General features: G+C 47.1%; 1 protein-coding gene across 2 annotated transcripts in view; it reads left to right on the top strand.

Annotated features, from left to right (window-relative positions):
* Window positions 1–2,747: 2,747 nt before the first annotated feature.
* PTCHD4 (patched domain containing 4) overlaps window positions 2,748–19,511 on the top strand; it is a 136,166-nt gene continuing 119,402 nt past the window's right edge. Inside the window, exon 1 of one of the 2 annotated variants that reach the window (XM_019480738.2) lies at window positions 2,748–3,396. In XM_019480738.2, coding sequence (XP_019336283.1) covers window positions 2,971–3,396 — 426 coding nt within the window. In that variant the 5' untranslated portion in view covers window positions 2,748–2,970. Of the gene's footprint in view, window positions 3,571–19,511 lie in introns of both variants that reach the window. The other variant, XM_014601608.3, reaches the window with a different exon arrangement.

Raw genomic sequence — 19,511 nt, 5'->3', positions numbered from 1 at the left:
ACAGCTCGAATTTACAAGGTGGCGAGCTCTCATCGATCAGAACTTCTGAAAATCAGGCCACTTATATTTAGGCATCCAAATATGGATTTCAGAAGCTAACTTTAGGCAGCTGGGCTGGGAAATTTGGGTCAGTATTTTTGCCCTTCCATCACTCATGTCGGAGTCATATTTCAATGTACCTTCCAACCCACAAATGTCTCATATCGACAATCTAGTATTAAATAGAAAAGTGAAACCAAGGCGATAGGCCCGTCATCCTCCTGCAGATCCTAAGAAGCTCTTTTATGGACAGGTGTGCACGACAGATGGAGAACTAATTGCCACCTCTGTTCTGCGAGACCTCTGCTAAGTTATTTTGCCGAGTCCAGAAGCTCAGTTCTTCTCAGTGCTGGTGACTCTTGGAGTGACCAGAATCTGTAAAGCAGTGGTCTGACGCTTCTCAGCTTGGCCTTTATCTCCTCGCGTTGCAAGGTTAACTTGTTAGGAAACAGCGTCACTGTGCCTCTTACACATTGTCCTTGGGACCCTAGCAAGACGAATTAATTTTTCCCTTGACAAACTGGCGACAGATGGCAATGGTGAAGGTGCTGCATTCAGCCCTCTAAACTAGTAGTCCTGTGGTTTGAAGGAGACTAGAAGGAAAAAAAATCTCTCTGCTCTTCTGGGTTTTGGACCAGGTACTTTCAGCACCACTAACATGGATGCTGCTGGTCCCAAAGGCCAGTTCCCCCACTGAGAAACTTCCACTGAGGGGATGAGCCAGAGAAAAGCTCCCTGCAAAGTGGGCTGGGTGCTGGGAAACCTCCCTCCCAAGCAGCACATGCTTTGTGTAACACTGCCCGGCTTGCGGCTTTGCACCTGCCAGGGGCCCGATGCCTGGAGCGTGGGATGCCCACTGAGGAGCACAGTACCTATACTCCTGGCGGCTCTGGCCGAACTTTTAGTATCGGGCCCCCTTTGCATAATGATAATGATAATAATAATTTTTAAATTACCATTTTTGGGCCCCCTTTCTGTCTGGGCCCTGGGGGGCTGCCTGGTTTGCCCATGCTTGTGTCTGGCCCTGCCACTGAGGGACTGGGCAGGGATGGGGGGTCCCCAGGAGCCTCTGGCCTGTTGTGAGTCCCCACAGTCCCATATGTGGCCCCAGGAGAACTTTTAGTATGGGGCCCCCTTTCGCCAGAAATAATGACAATATTAAGAAGAAAATTACCATTTTGGGGAACCCCTGTCTCTCTGGGCCTCATGTCTGTGTCTGGCCCTGAGTCTCCCACAGCTCTCATGGCCCTGGGGACTCCCCAGGGAGGGTGGAAAACAGGGCAAAAGTGACTGGGAGCAGTGGCAGCCTTAGGGAAGGGCAAACCAGGCGACTGCTCAGGGTCCCACACTCGAGAGGGGCCCCAAAATTTTGCAACAAATGTCCAACTTACTTAAAGGTCATCCAAATTAAGCCTCTAAAGGGTGCCCTACACTTTAGGGGCCTCAAAATTTTGCAACATATGTCCCACTTGCTTACAGGTCATCCAGATTAAGCCTCTAAGGGTCCCCCACACTTTAGGGAGCCTCCAATTTTTGCAACAAATGCTTGACTTGCTTATAGGTCATTAAAATTATGCCTCTAGCCCCCCCCACGCACTTTAGGGGACCCCAACATTTTGCAACAAATGTCCAATTTACTTACAGGTCATCCAGATTAAGCCTCTAAGGGGCGCCCTACACTTGAGGGAGCCCCAAAATTTTGCAACACATCTCCAACTTACTTACAGGTCATCCAAATGAAGCCTCTCTCTGATTTGCTTACAGGTCATCAAAATGATGCCTCTAAGGCAGCCCCAACATTTTGCAACAAATGTCCAACTTGCTTACACGTCATCCAAATGAAGCCTCTAAGGACCCCGGAGACCCCAACATTTTGCAACGAATGTCTGATTTGCTTATAGGTCATCCAAATAAGCCCCACCTGCATACTTCAGGGAGCCCCCAAATTTTGCACCCAATGTCCGATTTGCTTACAGGCCATCCAAATGAAGCCTCTAAAGCCCCCCCTCCCCCTCACACACACTTTAGGGGACCTCAACATTTTACAACCAACGTCGGATTTGCTTACAGGCCATCCAAATGAAGCCTCTAAAGCCCCCCCTCCCAACTTTAGGGGACCCCAACACTTTGCAGCCAATGTCAGATTTGCTTACAGGCCATCCAAATGAAGCCTCTAAGGGCGCCCCACACTTTAGGGAGCCCCCAAATTTTGCAACCAATGTCCGATTTGCTTATAGGCATCCAAATGAAGCCTCTAAAGCCCCCCCTCCCAACTTTAGGGGACCCCAACACTTTGCAGCCAATGTCAGATTTGCTTACAGGCCATCCAAATGAAGCCTCTAAGGGCGCCCCACACTTTAGGGAGCCCCCAAATTTTGCAACCAATGTCCGATTTGCTTATAGGCTATCCAAATGAAGCCTCTAAAGCCCCCCCTCCCAACTTTAGGGGACCCCAACACTTTGCAGCCAATGTCGGATTTGCTTACAGGCCATCCAAATGAAGCCCCGAAGCGCCCCCTGCTCTCCAGGGGCCCGGGCCACCCTACGGCCACCCCCACTGCTGGGTGCGCCCCCGGGGCAGGGAAGCCCCCCGGGGCGGCCCCGAGCAGGGCAGGGCTCCGCACCTCGGCCGGCCCCCGGGCGGGAGGAGCCGGGCCGGGCTTGCTGCAGCGCGCGGCACGAGCGCAGAGCCCTGCCCGCGCCCGGGGCTGAGCGGGGCCGGCGGGGCGAGGATGCTCGGTGGCTGGGGAGGGAGGTGGGGCAAGGCAGAGGCAGAGGCAGAGGCAGGATCCCCCCCCTTCCCCTCCTCCCCGCCGGTGCTCAGCCTTTGGCCGCCTTGCTGCAACTTGCTGCAGTGTTTGAAGGGAGCAGTGGCTGTGGCGGGGGGCGGGCGCGGGGACCTGCCGGGGGGCGAGCGGCCACACATGTCACATGTGCCGGCGGAGACGCCCGGGAGGCTCCGCAAGCCGGACTCGGGGGAGGATGCTGCGGCAGGTGATACACAGAGGGCTCCAGGCGCTGTGCTACAAGCTGGGCTTGTTCGTGAGCCGGCACCCGGTGTTTTTCCTCACCGTGCCCGCAGTCCTGACCATCATCTTCGGCTTCAGCCTGCTCAGCCGCTTCCAGCCCGAGACTGACCTGGAGACCCTGGTGGCCCCCAGCCACAGCCTGGCCAAGATCGAGAGGAGCTTAGCGGGCAGCCTCTTCCCCCTGGAGCAAGCCAAAAGCCAGCTCTATTCGGACTTGCACACCCCAGGGAGGTATGGCAGGGTGATCCTCCTCTCCCCAGCCGGAGGGAATATTTTGCACCAGGCTGATGTGATCCTGCAGATCCACCGAGCCGTGCTGGAAATGAAGGTGAACTACAAAGGCTATAATTATACTTTTTCCCATCTGTGTGTGTTGAGAAATCAGGATAAGAAATGCGTGCTGGATGATATAATTTCAGTGCTAGAGGATCTGAGGCAGGCTGCCCTCTCCAATAAGACAACAGCCAGGGTGCAAGTGAGCTATCCCAACACTAAATTAAAGGTATGCTCTTACTGCATGCTTCTGCCAGTTAAAGAGGCAGCACTTCATTTCTTGTCCTAAACAGCAAAGAGGAAATATATTATTTATATATATGTATGTGTGTGCGTGTGTGTGCATGTGTCCGGGGAGGCGGGGGGCTCAGGTCCAAGCATTCAAACTGATTTGCCTATTGTGTTGTGTGGGGTGGGGGGACAAGGGGAGGGAAGCTGGAAGTGAGAGAGAGCTTTTGGACAGGATGCCAAGCAGCAGGAGAGCCTGCAATGGGAGGCTGAAGGGTTAATACATCAGAGCAGGGATGTGTGTCTGTGTGTATGGAGGGGGGTGGTGGTGGGGGTGATCTTATAACACCTTGGGGTTCAATGAGGAAGAACTGGGATGGAAATGCATGATCTATCTACAGTGCTCACTGGCATGATATATAATCGTTGACCTTTAATGGGGCTAAGACAGGCTTTCCTCAAATGCACAGGGTCTCTCTGTGCGTGTGCGTTTGCACAGGAGCGATTTCAGGTGTCCTGGCATTTCTTCCTCCTTCTTCTCCTGTACCTGCCTGCATTAGGAAAGGGTGAACATTATTCTCCCAGTGTGAAAATCATTAGCTGTGGCCTTGATGGATGGGCTGGAGCTTTGGATGGAGTTCATCCCCAAGATGCTCCCAGCAAGGGTGAAACAAGGCAAAAGGTTACAGAGGCTTGGGTCCTGCCAATTAAAATAATAAACGCTCTTCTCTGAACAAGTGCTCATTGTAACGCCTCCATTCCTGCACACTACTGCTTCCATCTCACACAGGCTCCTTCCAAGTGGGCAGGATTGGCTGGCTTTTGGGAAATGAGGTGTAACATCTTCAGGTGGCTGGCAAGAGAAGTTTCAGGGGCTACAGCAAATGTAACTCCTCCAGGAAGGAAAGCACCATTTGTTGGATTCGCCTAGTCAAGTTTAACAAAATTGCCCAGCGCCCAGTTACTCTTGGCTCAAGTGGAATCCCATAAAAAGGAAGCAGATGCCTTGCAGCCTTTCTCCTAAATCGGTGAGGCTTTGAGTTGATTGTTGTTTCCGCCTTTTGTTAAAAGTCATCCTCCGGTGCACAAGAAGGTAGCAATTTTGTAAATACAGGCCAGGTCTTGAAATTATTGGTCTGTCCATACTTATTATTTCTTCTCTATTGACCACTGTCAAGACACAAAGGTAAGAATAGTCCATGTCCTGAAGAGCTGATTGTGTGAAACAGAGATGGAGAATTGCCTCACGCAGACTTTTGTCTTGGTAAAAAAAAACCCCACTTAACTAAATAAGAGAGTAAGAGTCTTGTGATTTGGCCTGCTCTTCCATGTGTTAAAAGCAGTTGTTTAAGAGAGGATCTGTGGCTGCTTGAGTTGTGAAAAGTTGGAAGAAAAAAATGACTGCACTTGTATAAATGCTGCTCCTCAAGACACAGAGGGTTTTTCTACCCAAAGAGCTAATCTGAATTAGCCATTCCCAATTAACAGTTGCTGATCAACTGTTCCCAGTTACCTCCCCAGATGAATACCCTCCTCTAGACTGACAGTCCCTTCCAGATTGGAGCAGACTAATTTAGACTCAGATTGTTTTACTCTCGAGCACACGTGCCCGCACAAGGAGTTAATCGGGGGTAGCTCTTCTGTTTGAAATCTAATTCTTACCTTACTCCAAATGCATTTCTTTGTGTCGTCAAACCCTAACTGAGCCTGCTGAAAATAATACGGGGAAATCGTCTGGTTCCTGCACCCAGAGGGTGCCCACATGTCCTGCTTAAAAAAAAAAAGGTACCTGCTACAGATGTAACTAAATAAAATGTAGGAGCATAGGATCTGGACCTTCCTCAAGTCTAGTACTCTGCATTCACAGCCTACAATTTGTCTTTAATAGATCCACAAGAATATCCATCCTGGCCCCTTTCACACATCACAAACACCAAGTGCCTGATTAGAAAAAGCAGAAGAAAACACTATGCTACGCCACAGGAAGAGAGCTGAGAGACTCTGCTAAAATTAACAGAGAAACTGTAAACACAAGTCAAGTCTATCCCAGAGCCTCAAGGTCTGATCCTGAGAGATGCTGAGTACCCACCCAGCATCTCCAGCTCCTAGTGCAACCCTCCAGTGAAGGAAGGTGTGCTCCTTAGTGTCCAGTTTTAATCCTGGGCACAGGAGGCGGCTGGAGCTGCGTATAGATTTATCAATCCATAGTTGTGGGCAGCCCAAATCCCTCACTGACTTGTTTTAGAATCAAGTTAATTAAATATTGTCCTTGCTCATTATTTGTCGCCCTGGAACTGAGAAGGAGACTTCGACTAACGAGGTCTGAGGGAGAGGAGAAGTCTCCGTGTTGCTGAGGAAGCGGTGCGCAGCCTTTGGGGGGTGAGGAGCCATTTAGCAGTGTTCATTTTGCTTCTCACCACGGGCTGGCTCGTTGTGCCAGTCTGCCCTGTGCGAGGGATGGCATGCAGCAGTGCTCTCCCAGGAACACACCACGCAGTGGCTCTAACCCAGAGAGGCACAACTCTTCCTTCACCGGCTTTTGCTCTAGCACAGAAGTAAGCTACTTTTTACGGACCATCTTACACTGTAGACCCCTCTGCTTTTGCCAGCCATGGGGTGGGGGCGCAGCCAAGAGTCCTCCTACTCCCTGCACCCTCTTGTCTCTCTCCGTACCAACTTACCTGCAGCAGGGTGTACTGGAGAAGGAGCCCTTGGCATAGTAACATCCCAATTTGAACTGGGTTGATTAGAGGCTAGCAGAGCCTGGACCCACCCCATCACACAGTCTGTGGGTTCAGGAGGTTGGTGGGTGAAGGAAGGGCTGGGGCAGGTCTGGAGTTGTCGAGGTGGTAGGTCTGGAGTTGTTGGCATGCATTTGAAAATGAACACTTGGTACAGTGCACCCGCTTGCAAACTCCTGCAGTATTGACCCAATCGTGATTAACCGTCACGCCGGCCAAGGTCCGTGACTTGTTGTTCTGTGTATAACAACGGAGCCGCAAGATCGTGTGATGTGACCCAAACTGAATTCAAGACAGAGAGAGGGGCAAATCCTACACTCTCTACTCTTCTCCTTTAGCACTCAGGGCCAGCTCCTCCATAAGCTTCCAACGTGGCCAAGGAAAATGAGGGCTAGGAAGGGTCAGGACATAGGCATTTAGCCCAGCCGATGCCAATAGACATTTTAAGTGAGTAGTGATGACTGCTTTTGGCAGATGCACAACAGGGCAGCTCTGCAGCCTGGGTAGTGGTGGCATGTAGGGCAGCACTGGCTGCTGCATTGCCAGCAGTGGTAGCGTGGCCAGCTGACAGCTGTGGTGGCCTAGCCTGTTTTTGCCCACACGCAGCCCACTCGAGCTACTGGGTTTTGGTTCTGCTTGCTTTTTAAAAAGCACTTTTGATAGGCTAAGACTCTTGTAACAATGACAGCACTTAGTTGGACACTGGAAATACGTCGCAGGGTTTTTACTCCAGTGCTGTTGAGGTATGGCTGTCAGCCCAGGTTTGGCTCAGCACTTGAATGATGGCTTTGAGTAAATCCAACCAGCGCCTGGTTTGATCTGAAGGCTGCAGTGGTCTCTAGCGTCTCCTGAACAGAGTGCTGAGGCCACCATACATTTTCTTCCTCTGTTAGCTTTCATCTGCCCTGGAGTTTTCTGACTGAGTTTATTTGACTGTGTCAGTGCAAGGACACTTTCTGAAGGCTGAGAATGAGCCTCGCCTCGCCAACTCCATTGTCTGCTCCGGAAGTTTTGGAAGAGAAATCTGGGGACCATTTGGGTAATCTCACTGAGCCATCTTTTCTGGTTTGTCGCTGAAGTCGCTGTGCTAAAATTGAGAAAGAGCAATGGTAAGCCTGGAAGATATAAAAAAAGAGCTTGGATTTTCTTAATAAATCATTTATGTGAGGTGTGGTACTTTATGAACCCCTTTACTATAGTATCTAAACACTGCATAATCTGTAAGACAAGGTTCTTTGGGGAAATCTGGTGGCTTTTATTAAACCAACTGAAATAGTTGGAAAAATTATTGCTTTTGGGTACAAACACCCTTCCCCAGGCTGAGGTCGTGGCTGCACTATGCAGCTGGTCTGTGCTCCCCCTGCATGGAGCAGAATAGAAACCAGGAGCCAGTATGCGGGAATGCCAGTCAGTGAAAATGCAAACTGAGGCAGCCAAAGGCACTTTCACTGACTGACATTCTCATTACAACCTATACCCCTGCATAACCTGTAATGTGCATTTATCCTTACTGCATTCATGAAAGGAGGGACATTCTTTGACCTCTGCCTTACAGATGGAGAAGCGAAGCACAGAGAAGCTGTCTACACTACAAAAACTACAGTGTAGTGTAGAGACACTTGAGCTGGATTTAAATTCTAGTTATGGCAGCAGAAGTCAGCATGGGCTAATTTCCCCTCCTCCTTTGCAGGGGAGAAATTAGCCCACATTGAGCTGCTTGCTGCTTGGCTAGACTGTTTCCAGTGCCTGAGTTTACGGCGAGCTCACGTATCGCTACACTACGCTGCAGTCTGCAGTATAGGCTTATGATCAGCTTGCCCAAGGTTAAATTGAAAGGCTGTGGCATAGCTGGCCAATTGAATGTGGGTCTGCTGAGTCCCAGAGTAGTGCTGTAACCATGTTGAAGTCGTTCCCTTCCTTGCATTAGACTTTGGATGGGATTACTCAATCTTCTGCCCAAATGTGACCTAGGAAAGTCACTGTGACCGAGGGCTAGGTTGTGCAGACTGACTTTCACTGGCTAGTGCCTTGGTCTTTGGGCAGACCTATTGATTTCAAGGGGTTTGCTTGTAGAGTATGATGTGCTACCCAGTATGAGTTATGGGACTGGTTTCTGAACCTCACTTGTCCATAAGCAGCCGCCGTCCTGGTTAACTTGCTGTCCCAATTACAAGGAAGAGCCACTAAACAAATACACATTTGGGAGAAGGGATGGTGGAGTACAATACAACACTGCACCAGACCAAAATACAAGCACCAAATGTTATTTCTTGTGTTTCCCTTTTCTGGTTTTTCTTTTACACTTTATGTAATATTCATTCTTCTTTGTGTCATATTTATTCTATAAAAATTCTTCTTTGCCAGCTCTTCTAGCAAAAGACTATTACTTGGAATTTCTTACGTGTCTTATGCCAGATTAAATATCATTTAACTACTAGTTCAATGGGTCCGTAAATAGATTTTTTTTGTAATACCATTCTCAGCTGGACATTAGTCATTTGTGGACTTTAAGCTAAATCAGTTTTCAGTAAAGCAATAATTCCAATTGCTGCAATCTTGATTAAGTGAAGTAGATTGAATGGGTGATTGCTTTCAACCTACCTATATCCTCCATTGCTTTTCGGGGGAAAAGTTATTTATATTCATTTAACATTCCTGAACTGTCTTCTGGCAGCCCCAGTGTCAGGTTTTCAAGGACTCGGCACCCAGCGGCTCCCATGGCAATGACTATTTTAAAAAAAAACTCAGTTTCCATTGTATTCCCTGGATTTCTATTAAATTGCCCTTTCCTACTGACTCCATAGCCCATCTGCTGTGGTCATATCACTAACGGATGGTCAGGACCATGACTCCTGGATACTGAGAGACTTGATTTGAGGCAAGGGATCATAGCAGTGTGCAAGCATCCTTGGTGTGCCTCCAAGGACTGGCTTTCCCAGAGGCACTGTCCCTCCACACACATCCCTGAGAGCAGGGCACCTTGTGTGCTAATAGCCCTGGAAGGCACCACTGAGCCAAGTGTACTTGTCTACGCAGTACACTTACCATCCCCGGCAGCAGGGCCATCAAGTACACCGTGCCATGGCAGACTGGCTGGCTCCTACACTGGAAGCAGTACAGGAGGCATAGGCACTTAACAGTGGCATAAGAGCAGAAGGAAGAATTTTTTTAAGGTAGCAGCAAGAAACTTTGGTTCGGGTCACTCTTAGCTCACAGACAGAGAAAGTTTTAAAAACTTCACCTCGTTTCAAGCTGCTTTTACACGCTGTCTCAGCACTGACGTGAACCCCTCCAGCATTTGAATCGGGGCTGAGAATTTGCTGCCATCCTGCTATGCAAAGACACCTGCTGCGGTCTGTGACATCTCGCAGTGGCAGGTGACTTTGGTGCTAGTGGCATCTGAAGCAAGACAGCTCTGCTCTGGCTGGCAGATGTCACTGCAGTTAATTTAAATCCAACGTAGTGAGGCTCCATGGTCAGGCATTCGTACACCTGGATTTACGCAGTAGGCTGAGTATGTCAGTGACTGTTTAGAAAGGAGCTTGCTTTGTGATGCAAAGACAACTTTGTCCCCTGGGTTCAAGATCTCAGGAGATCACGCATTAGATGCAACCTCAGTCTTGAGTCAGTTAGTCCAGCTATTTAATAAAACACCTTGCCTGGAGAGAGGGCTAGATGCAGAACTCTGACGCAGGCACACTTGAAACAACTAAGGGAGGCTGGATTAACAGTGCCATTGTGTTTCTGGGGCCAGGAAGAGAGATGGAGTAAAGCCCTTACACTGGTCCCACGGGATGACTTCCCTTTTTACAGGCAAGATCCTGAAAGAGCTGGAGATAAGCACTTGAAAGGTACCCATGATCCTGGCCCATAATTTCAGTGGTTTGGCCAGGTTCAGTGGGAGGGAGGATGATCATTCTGATACCAGCAGATCCTGTTAAAGATTTAGCAGGTGCTTCTGCCATTCCTGTCTCTGTGTACTGGATTATGAAAGGATTTCTTTGTCTTCATACCACACCGCATGGCTGTCCAGGGCTTGTGTGATAGGGGCTATGCAAACCCAGCTGCATTGTTTTGCAGGACAGAAACACATGGAGTGGACTGTGGTTTTCAGAGCACTCTCTCCTAGCCATGCCTTTGCTCAGGCACAACTGCTTCCTTACAAACAGATTACTCCAAACACACCTATGGGGTAAATTCCATTGACATCGCACCCAGATGATGTGTTGGGTTTTTTTTTTCCCATTCCATGGATGTATGGGTCATTTCTTTAAATTCTTTCCATTTACAGTTAAAATTAGTTGCTAGATTGATGGCAGAAGAGACACAAATTCTCTGCTTATTCCTAGCCCAAGCTGTAGCAATGCAAGCACTGCTGTAATATCTCAGGCCTTCCCTAGAAGGATCCACCACCTTTTTTGGAGCATATTAGTTTACATGGAGTGTGTCTACATGTGCTTACTAATGCACAGCAATAAACTCTGGAGCTTATGGCTGCTGAACATGGATTTGCATGTGCGCCTGGACCACAGCACATTGAACCAGGATAGAGCAGGATGGGAGGTGGGAGGGGGCAGCTTGCTAGACCAGAGCTACTCCAGCTGGGCTCAAGGCACTGCGGAGGGTCTGGCGGGGCACAAGGGTGCTTCAGTGCAGGACTAGCTGGTAGGCAGCCCCCACATTGAAGCACCCAGGTGGGTTGGCATCTACATGTGTGCTGCTGCACACGAAAAAGCTCTGCAGCAGGGTAGGACTTGTATTTACAAGTATTTACAAGTCCTACCCTGCTACAGAGTTTATTAGTTTCATGCACTCTAATAGGGGTACATGTGTAGATGTTGATATGTTTACTGCACAGTTAATTAGGCAACTGAGCAGCAAATGTCTCATGTAGATGTGCCCCGTGGACACTTACACCTTAGTTCTCTCTTATGAGCCTGTCAACCAGGATACAGCACCATACTTAGACTCCTGGTGGCCCCAGGTGAACTTTTAGTACCAGGCCCCCTTCACCAGAGGTAATGATAATAATAATTTACAAATTACTATTTCAACCCCCCTTTCTATGTGGGCCCTGGGCAGCCACCCAGTTCACCCATGCCTGTGTCCAGCCCTGACAGGATACCAATAGGTGACCATGGTGCAATGTTATTAACTCCAGAACCGTACTTTGTTTCTTAAATAGCATGTGTGCTTTGCAAAATGTAGGGAGACAAAATCCTTGCACTACACACAATAGTATTTCAGATAGTTTGGGGGTTTATAGGCCATTGGATTGAATACTGCCTTGAGACATAGGACATTTGGGTGATAGCCGTACCTTTGACACTGACCTATTATATGACCTTGGTCACCTCTTTGCACCTTCATTTCCCATCCCTCCTACTGCATGTCTCGTTTAGACTGTAAACAGTCCCTGGGAAGGATGCTCTCTTCCCTTGTTTATATTGATAGGGACTTTAGACATTACTGGACGATATAGTAATGATAAAGAGGCACCTGGAAAGTTGTTTGAGGCATTGAGAAAGGAAAGGAGATGCAAGCACAAGAGAACCCAACAAGCCATGGGAAACAACATTAATGAACATCTGTGGGGTGAGTAGTGCCTTCTGGTCCTTGTCCGTCTGGGGCTAGATCTGAACCAGTGAGCAGAGATAGAAACCTCTGCCACACATTACTATATCCCTGCACTCCTACATGGACAGAAGACTCCTTTTGATCGTCCAGCCAAGCTGGGGCACAAGCACTAAGTCTGGCCTGATTCTGCTCAGGATTCTGCAAGCATCTACTTCACACTGGGCACTCTTAACCCTGACCTTGACCAAGTTACTTCTGGACTAACGTTCCATCATCTCATTATAGTCACTCACGCATACAGGAAGGGACACATTACTTCTGTTTTTCAGCAAAATATGCATGTATTCTGATCAGCTCTTATGGAAGGAAAAACACAGAACAACTCCTTCTAGCTACTTAAAAAAGGAATGGAAATGTGTTATTGTATAAGAATAGAGGAGCTACATAGCATACATCAACATTTCATATCCTTTTCAAAGTTCTCTGTTGCAGTGTCTGGCTCTGTGGGAGCCCTAGCAGCCCCTTTTTTGCTCTGGCAAATACAATACAGAGGTAAAGATCTGTAGCTGTGGTACTGGAAATAAAAAAAGCTCCAAATACTGCTTTCCAATGTTATAGGGTACAGTTGCAAAGTGTTAGTAAAGGTCACATGTTTGATCTTCCTAGGCAAAGAACAGGGGATCTTGGCACCTCATGATAAGAAAAATAAGTAATCCTCCCCAGCATAAATGAAAACAGACTATAAGATGGAAAGCGGGGTATGGCAGCAACTTGGAGACTAACTGGTTCAGCAAGGTGTACGTTTTTGTAGGCAGCAACCTTCTTTGTTAGATGTGAGGAATGGGCTGTATGCCCATTTCTGTACATTATGTACAATATGTACAGTCTATATGTTCCTGGGTGTCCAATGCTTGGATGTATGTGCAGGTAACAAAAGAGTAGGGGGCACCTGCAAAAAAAGATGCCAGGAAGAAAGAACACACACATCTAAAGCTATTCTTATTTTTTGACAAGCCTTTGTATTTGGGGGTGTGTGTGTGTGTGTGTGTGTATCTTACTTCATCGGTAAAAAACAAAAAGATGCGGACAAATGCATGTCAGGTATTTTTAAAAGGCCAGTCTAGGAACAAAATATGCATTAGCCTCCTCAACTATTGAGAGAAAGGCGCACAGTATAGTCGTACAGTTACTTCTTTCTGACAGTCACAGCCAAAGAGCACAATGTCTGTTGTTCTGAGAAGAGGAAAAAGATAATTTAAGACCACGATGTTTGTACAGAGAGCCTTTCATCTACAGGAATCCCCAAAACACTTGATACGTTGATTGTGCCCAAAGCAAAAGCCAAGCTGCGCGTTGCTGGCATGCTGGAAGGTCACGGCTAGAAAAGCAGCTTTGGTTTTGAACAAAAGACAGCAAAAACTTCCCGAACAGGTTAGGACAAGAAAGTGCTGCTTGTAATAGAAATGAGAAAGGAGCTCAATGAATACGGGGGTAAAAGGAGTCTCCTGATGGTTTTATGCCTTCACACAGCGGCCAAACGCTAGTCCCGTCCTTTCAGGCTCCTTCTAATGGGGATCAGAGAGAGAGAAATCAGACAGGGTCGGGAATGCCATACCCTCTGGAGAAGGGGAGCAGTGAGCGGGAGGCAGCACCTCTGCTGGAGATCTTCTGGGCTGGGGTGACTTTGCAACACGCCAAGTCAGACCAATATGCATTAAGCATGAACGAACCCCTCGTTAATATGAGCTGAGACCACTGATAAACAGGACCCAGGAGACTTGTAAGCAGTGTTCTGGGATCTCTAAGGCAATCACAACAATGACTTTACATCTTACCCAAAATAGGACTGCCAGCATCACATCCTGTCGGGGAGCTAGTTTTGCAATGACTGAGACAGATCAATCAGATTTCCATTCAGACCCAGGCTGCATTGCCTGTATCATGCCAGCTGCCTGAATTAAAAATGGAAAAGTGTCTTTTCTCACAACAGACTGGGATGAAGACAGAAAAAAAAAACAAAAAACAACCAAGCAAACAAAGAAAAAAAAACCCATCAGCACAATTTCTCCATAATGCTGCACAAGTAAATGAATACAGACCCAGAAGCCACATGGGTATATGATGCGTGCAAAAGGGCCAACCTCCCCCAGAGCAACTTTTCCTTCCAACTATCCATTGTGCAAAGCCTAAAACTAGAGCATTAGGCTGCAGTGTGGGTGTCTGTGATTGCAAAAGTCATTTGAGGATTTGAGCCTTGAGGTTCAGGGCCAAGGTCACAGGTTTCTCACAAGTTTTGCAGTCATTTAAAGTGAGACCCGGGACAGACATGCTGTTTGAAGAACTCCAGATGCATCTCAAGTGCTCCAAACAGCGAGGGGGTAGACTTGCGTGGTCTATGAAGTGCTTCAAAAATGATTGAAGAGCTGCAAAAATGACCATCAAAGCAATAGGAATATCTTTGAAAACACTTCCTGAAATGTCTGCACTCTCCAGCCGTCTTCTGTCATTTCACAGGAGTCTGCTTCCCCCCGTTATAAGGCAGAGGGAGCAGGATGGCCAGGCAGTGAGTGCTCTCCTGTGTGTTCAGCTGACCCTAGGAGCCCCTGGGGACTGGAGGTTGGCAGACTGTCGAGCCTGCTGGCTGGGGAGCAGTGCTACATGCTTTCACAGCCATTTTCAAGTGCTCTGGGGGTAAGGGTGGGAGGCCTCATATTTGCATGGTGCTAAAGTGCCCCAAATTGAAGTGGCCTGAAATTCAGGGGGCTGTAAATGAATGTCTGTCTGTGGTCTGCATGTACTGATGTGGCAGTGTTATACTTCAGACTAGCCACATGACCATGCAAAGTGCAGGGCAATGGACAAGCAGACCAAAGCTGGTCCTTCACATCTTGTGCTAAATGAGTAGGTATTTATGCTACCGTTAGGAGATGGTGAGACAAACTCCAACAGAACCATTTTCTAGTTTTAAAAAGGGTCATCCTGCTGAAATCGAAACCCTTTGTGAAACTCGGTTCATTTTGCTTGCATTTTGTTTTGCTAAAAACCCAGCTGAGAAAATAAAGACTATGTTGAAATGGCTCTTTGATGTTTGCACTTGGTCACAATGAAATATGTTGCCTGTTCTGAAAATACATTAACAGAATTTTCCTTTAGGGAGAATTTCAAAAATTGGGCAGTTCATTCGGATTTGAAATACGACCAGCTCTCCAACGCACGAAGTCCTTTGGGAAACAGAAGTTCTATCCAGCGCTAATTATTGTGGCAACCAATTAGCCCATTTCAGTGGGCTGTGTGCAAACGCACAGGAACAAATAGTCCTTTCCCTGAGTCACAGCGCATCTAAGCCAGACAGATAAGGAAACAGGAATGCAGAAAGTGCAGTGTCTTGTTCAGCCGCACAGTGGGTCATTGGCAGAGCTGGGGATAGAGCCCACATCTGATGAATGTGCAATGGCCTGTCCTGTAGACAATGATACCTTTGTGTAGCACGACAATATAATGCCCATATAAGTAGTTGCATTTCAGTGATGGACCAAATCAGTGATTCTTAAATGAGTGCCATGAGATCCTTTTAAAGGTGCTGCCCTGCCTGCTGGAATTGCCCAGCTAAACCTCTTTTTGGAGACAGCATTTGGGCATGGACTGGGAAGTATCTGCAGCAGGAGGGGGCTCCCCACTGCAGCCCAGTCTGATGGGAGAGGCTACGATGAGGCTGCAGCTGCCGGCCTCTCTGAGAGCCCAGACCGGCCACACTACCATCGCAACAAGCACTTCCCGGTGGGCCAGGGGTGCCCTCTGGGCTTCAAGCATTAAGGAAAAGGCAGGGGGCATGTCTTCTTTGTGCAGGGAAAAGAAGGGTCTTCCTCTGCCCACATCCACAGACACTGGTATTAAATTCAGAAAAATGATGGAGAGGGTCCTGGAGTCTAAACATGCTGAGAAGCCCATGACTAAATAATCCATGAACAGAGTTTGTATATCAATTTGCATCTGTAAAGCACTTTATAATCCTGTGAAATGAAAGATGCTGCACATCATTTAATTCTCATTATTCATGTGAAGCCCCATGTATGAAGACGCCAATGACTTCACTCTAAAGGCCCAGATCCTATTCCTTAAACAGCTTCCAGTAGCCAAGTAGCAATGCAGTGTAACTGGCAATTAGTTAATGGTAAGCATTCATTTTCCAGAATTTTTTTTTTTCTTTAGGACAGATTGCAATTTATTTAGTAAGTAGCTATCAAATCTGCAGCCAAACAGATGCAAGATGGAGGTAGCATTAATATTTTTTAGCAATCAAATTGGCTTTGCTTATATTTGCAGCTCCCTTTGTTCACAACATTCTGCTGAGGGAGATTTTATTTAGAAGGATGTTCACAAATGCAAGTATCATGAGTACAAAATATCCCCAAGAGTGATTGCCTCAGATGTGCTTTTCTGTCCACGCTAAAAGAGAGAGAGCTTTTAGGACTATTTGCATGCTGATCTTCGGAGGAATTAATGTTCTGCCAGTGGTATTTATTTGTTAACTAGCATTCATTTTCCTGTACATGACTTTTTCTCCATCTGTCACGTAAGAACCACTAGTCAACCAGTTGGTGCATAGCAGATTTATCACTGCGAATCCCATTAGAAGCTGGGATACCAGCAAAGAGACAAGAACATTTCTGATTATTTTCAGCTGTCTCCCTGCCAATTCTTTCCCCAGAGTCCAGGATTAGCACAAATATTCAGCTTGAGATAATGGCACAAAAATTAAAATTCACACTTTATCTTAGGAGCTCCCCTCTTCCCCCCATCACACAGACTTTCTTTAACTACTTTATGATGTTTCACTTTCAAAAGGAACTTAATTAGAGAAAAGAAAGCAATGTGTTTCTCGGAGGAGAATAACTTTTGGATCCTTATAACTTTTATCTCTTTTTTCCCTTCTTGTATATTTTCTTCTTTGAGGGAGGAGATCCATGAAGGCAAAGCATTTTGCGTAAATGCCAAACATTATATGGTATAGACACAATACTCTTTGCACAACAGATTCACTTAGAAAGGACTGTTGAGATGAGTAAGTTGTCACTGGCTCTGAATATTCCCAGAAAAAAGTAACTTAAGATGTGTCACAAGCCAGCTGGGCACTGTGAGTGTATCAATTTTATCACAGGCCAACTGGGCTGTTTGATTCAGTTTCAGATCGAGGAGGCAAAGTTGGGAGTGGAATAAAGGCAAATTTATTATAGCTTACGCACACACACAACAGTTAACAGAAAGATAAATGCGATAAGCAGTTAAGGCAGTATAGAAGAGCTAATAGTAAATAATAACAACAGATAATAATAACAGATAGATAGATAGATCAATCTGTCACAGGCCAACTGGGCACTGCGAGGGTATTAGCCATGCTGGGCTGTTCAAAACAACAAATAGACAGACATGGGTTGGCAACTTATCCATAGTCCCTCAATGCCAGGTGCGCGCCAAGTGATTCCAGCGAAGTCAGGCGTCCCCGATGATCGATGCTGTCAGAGGGATTACCGGGGAAGGTCCCTTGATCAGGATCCAATCCTCACTCACACCGGGAGTCTGGGGTCCGGGTGTGGAACAGAAATGATCGTTCTGTTCCCACCTTCCTGATGGTTACCTGATGCACGTGCTTTTTATACCTAGTCTTATGCTAATCTGTTGGCCTCAAGGCCACTCACAATGTTGCCCTATAGCTGTTACCCTATGGGATTCAAAGGTGTTAAAATTATCATAAAAGGTTACTACCCAGACTCGGGTTTATCTAATAAGCAAATTATGATGCAGCACCTTTAGTTTTGAATTGACATCGCTCCACTTAAATCCCAACCCCTTTTAGGCTTCAGTGGAATATGCTTTCTTGGGATATGCTTTCCTGAAATGTGTTGGGTGTGCCAAGCAGTTAGATCCAGTTTTTATCACTAAGGCTGAACCCTGAGCAAAGAAACATTAGGCCAGCTAATCTCACAGCTACAGCTTTGCCTATAGGGCCCAGTCAGTTCCACGAACAGTTAATTTATCATTTGGGTTAAACTTATGACAGACAAGTTACATTTGCAGTTTACAAACTTACAAGCTAATATTAACTAATATTACCTGTTTAGGCAAAATACCAAATGCCTCCAAGAAGCACATATTATTACTTACTAATCCCTCTGGTTCTGGCTGTCACAAAGATGAAGCCGCATTCCTCGTTAAGTTCATGGAAAATAAGAACGTAATAGGGAACACTTTTTCTTTTGCTGTGTTGCAGTTAAGTAGGAGGCAGCAAAGGCAGAGAACAAACCAAAATGTTCAGCTGATGATTCTGTTTCTGCTGAAGCTTGCAAATCATCTCTTTAACTACCCTGTCCATGAGGATAATTAGTTCATTTCTCTGCCATGGAGAAAACTGGCAACCAGCAGGGCTCCCCCATAACTCATGGAACTGATGATTCATCAGCATTACAATTTTTTAAACTTCTGTCTCGCTCTTGGGGTCAGAAGATGTAGTGAATGGGTTTAAGTAGGGATTGACCACTCTGTCTGGAACCAGATGCATCCATCTCTTATGCCAGGGGTATCAAACATGCAGGCCACAAGCTAGATCTGGTCTGTGGAGTCGTATGATCTGGGCAGCACATGCCCTGTGCTGCACAGCAAACCCCAGTGCTGGCTCATGCTACATGTGGCATATGGGGCTGGAGGCAATGCTGTGGGTGCTGCACAGCAGTTCTGGTCCCCATCCAGCTGCAGGGCCTGCTGAGTTTAATGCCCCTGCCTTATGCTAATACATGTTTCCACTTCAAGACTATTCATTATTCTCACTATGATTCCTGGCTTAGGACGCATCATGGATCTGTTGCTTACCACACTACGGGAGCAAATTAATCGGGGAAAGTAACATCTCTTGAAATAAATCAGATGAGAAGATTTCCTTGTTGGTTCATTTTATGGGAAGACCTGAATTCTTTCTCTCAACTTAGGAGGAGGAAGATTGTGGCAAAGCCAAAAGAAACCTAGCCAGTCCATATTTTCCTGCTCTTGTCAATAGCTGTTCCTCCCTGGGCCTGTCTTCACTGTGGCAGCAGCAAGGGCACAGCCCCAACACACACCCCATTGACACACTCCCAATCTCCAGATCTGGAAATACTTTGGTGAAGCCATTCTCGGGTCATCCTTGGAGGTCTGTATCAAACCAGCTGGGGACCAAGATCTCTAAAGTGACTGTAAATGGATGCTCCAAGGAGTCTTCAGTAGCCCTCTTCCTACTAGCAAGAGGAAGTTGGCACGCCTGTTTGCATGTCAATCGAGTCCAAGGGTGGGCAACCTGTCAACTGTGTGCCACAAGAGGCCCAGGCAGTCTCTGTGTGGGCACACAGCATATGAAAGAGGGGGCAGGCAGCACAGTGGAAGATAGGACAGGGAGTAGAAAGCAGAGCAGCAGATAAGGCAGAGAGCAGAGGGAAGGGAGCAACAGATCAGGCAGGGGAATGGGATTCGGGAAAGTATGGTGCTTAATTTGTGGCACTTCTGCCAAAAAGGTGGATGGACTCCCCTGAACTAGTCCTTCCGTTAGTCAGTGTGGGATTGTCAGGAAATTCCAATGGAAATAGTAATTCAAGTTGAC

Source organism: Alligator mississippiensis, chromosome 1 (genome assembly GCF_030867095.1).
Source record: "Alligator mississippiensis isolate rAllMis1 chromosome 1, rAllMis1, whole genome shotgun sequence".
NCBI lineage: Eukaryota > Metazoa > Chordata > Crocodylia > Alligatoridae > Alligator > Alligator mississippiensis.
This window is presented reverse-complemented; position numbering and strand designations above follow the sequence as displayed.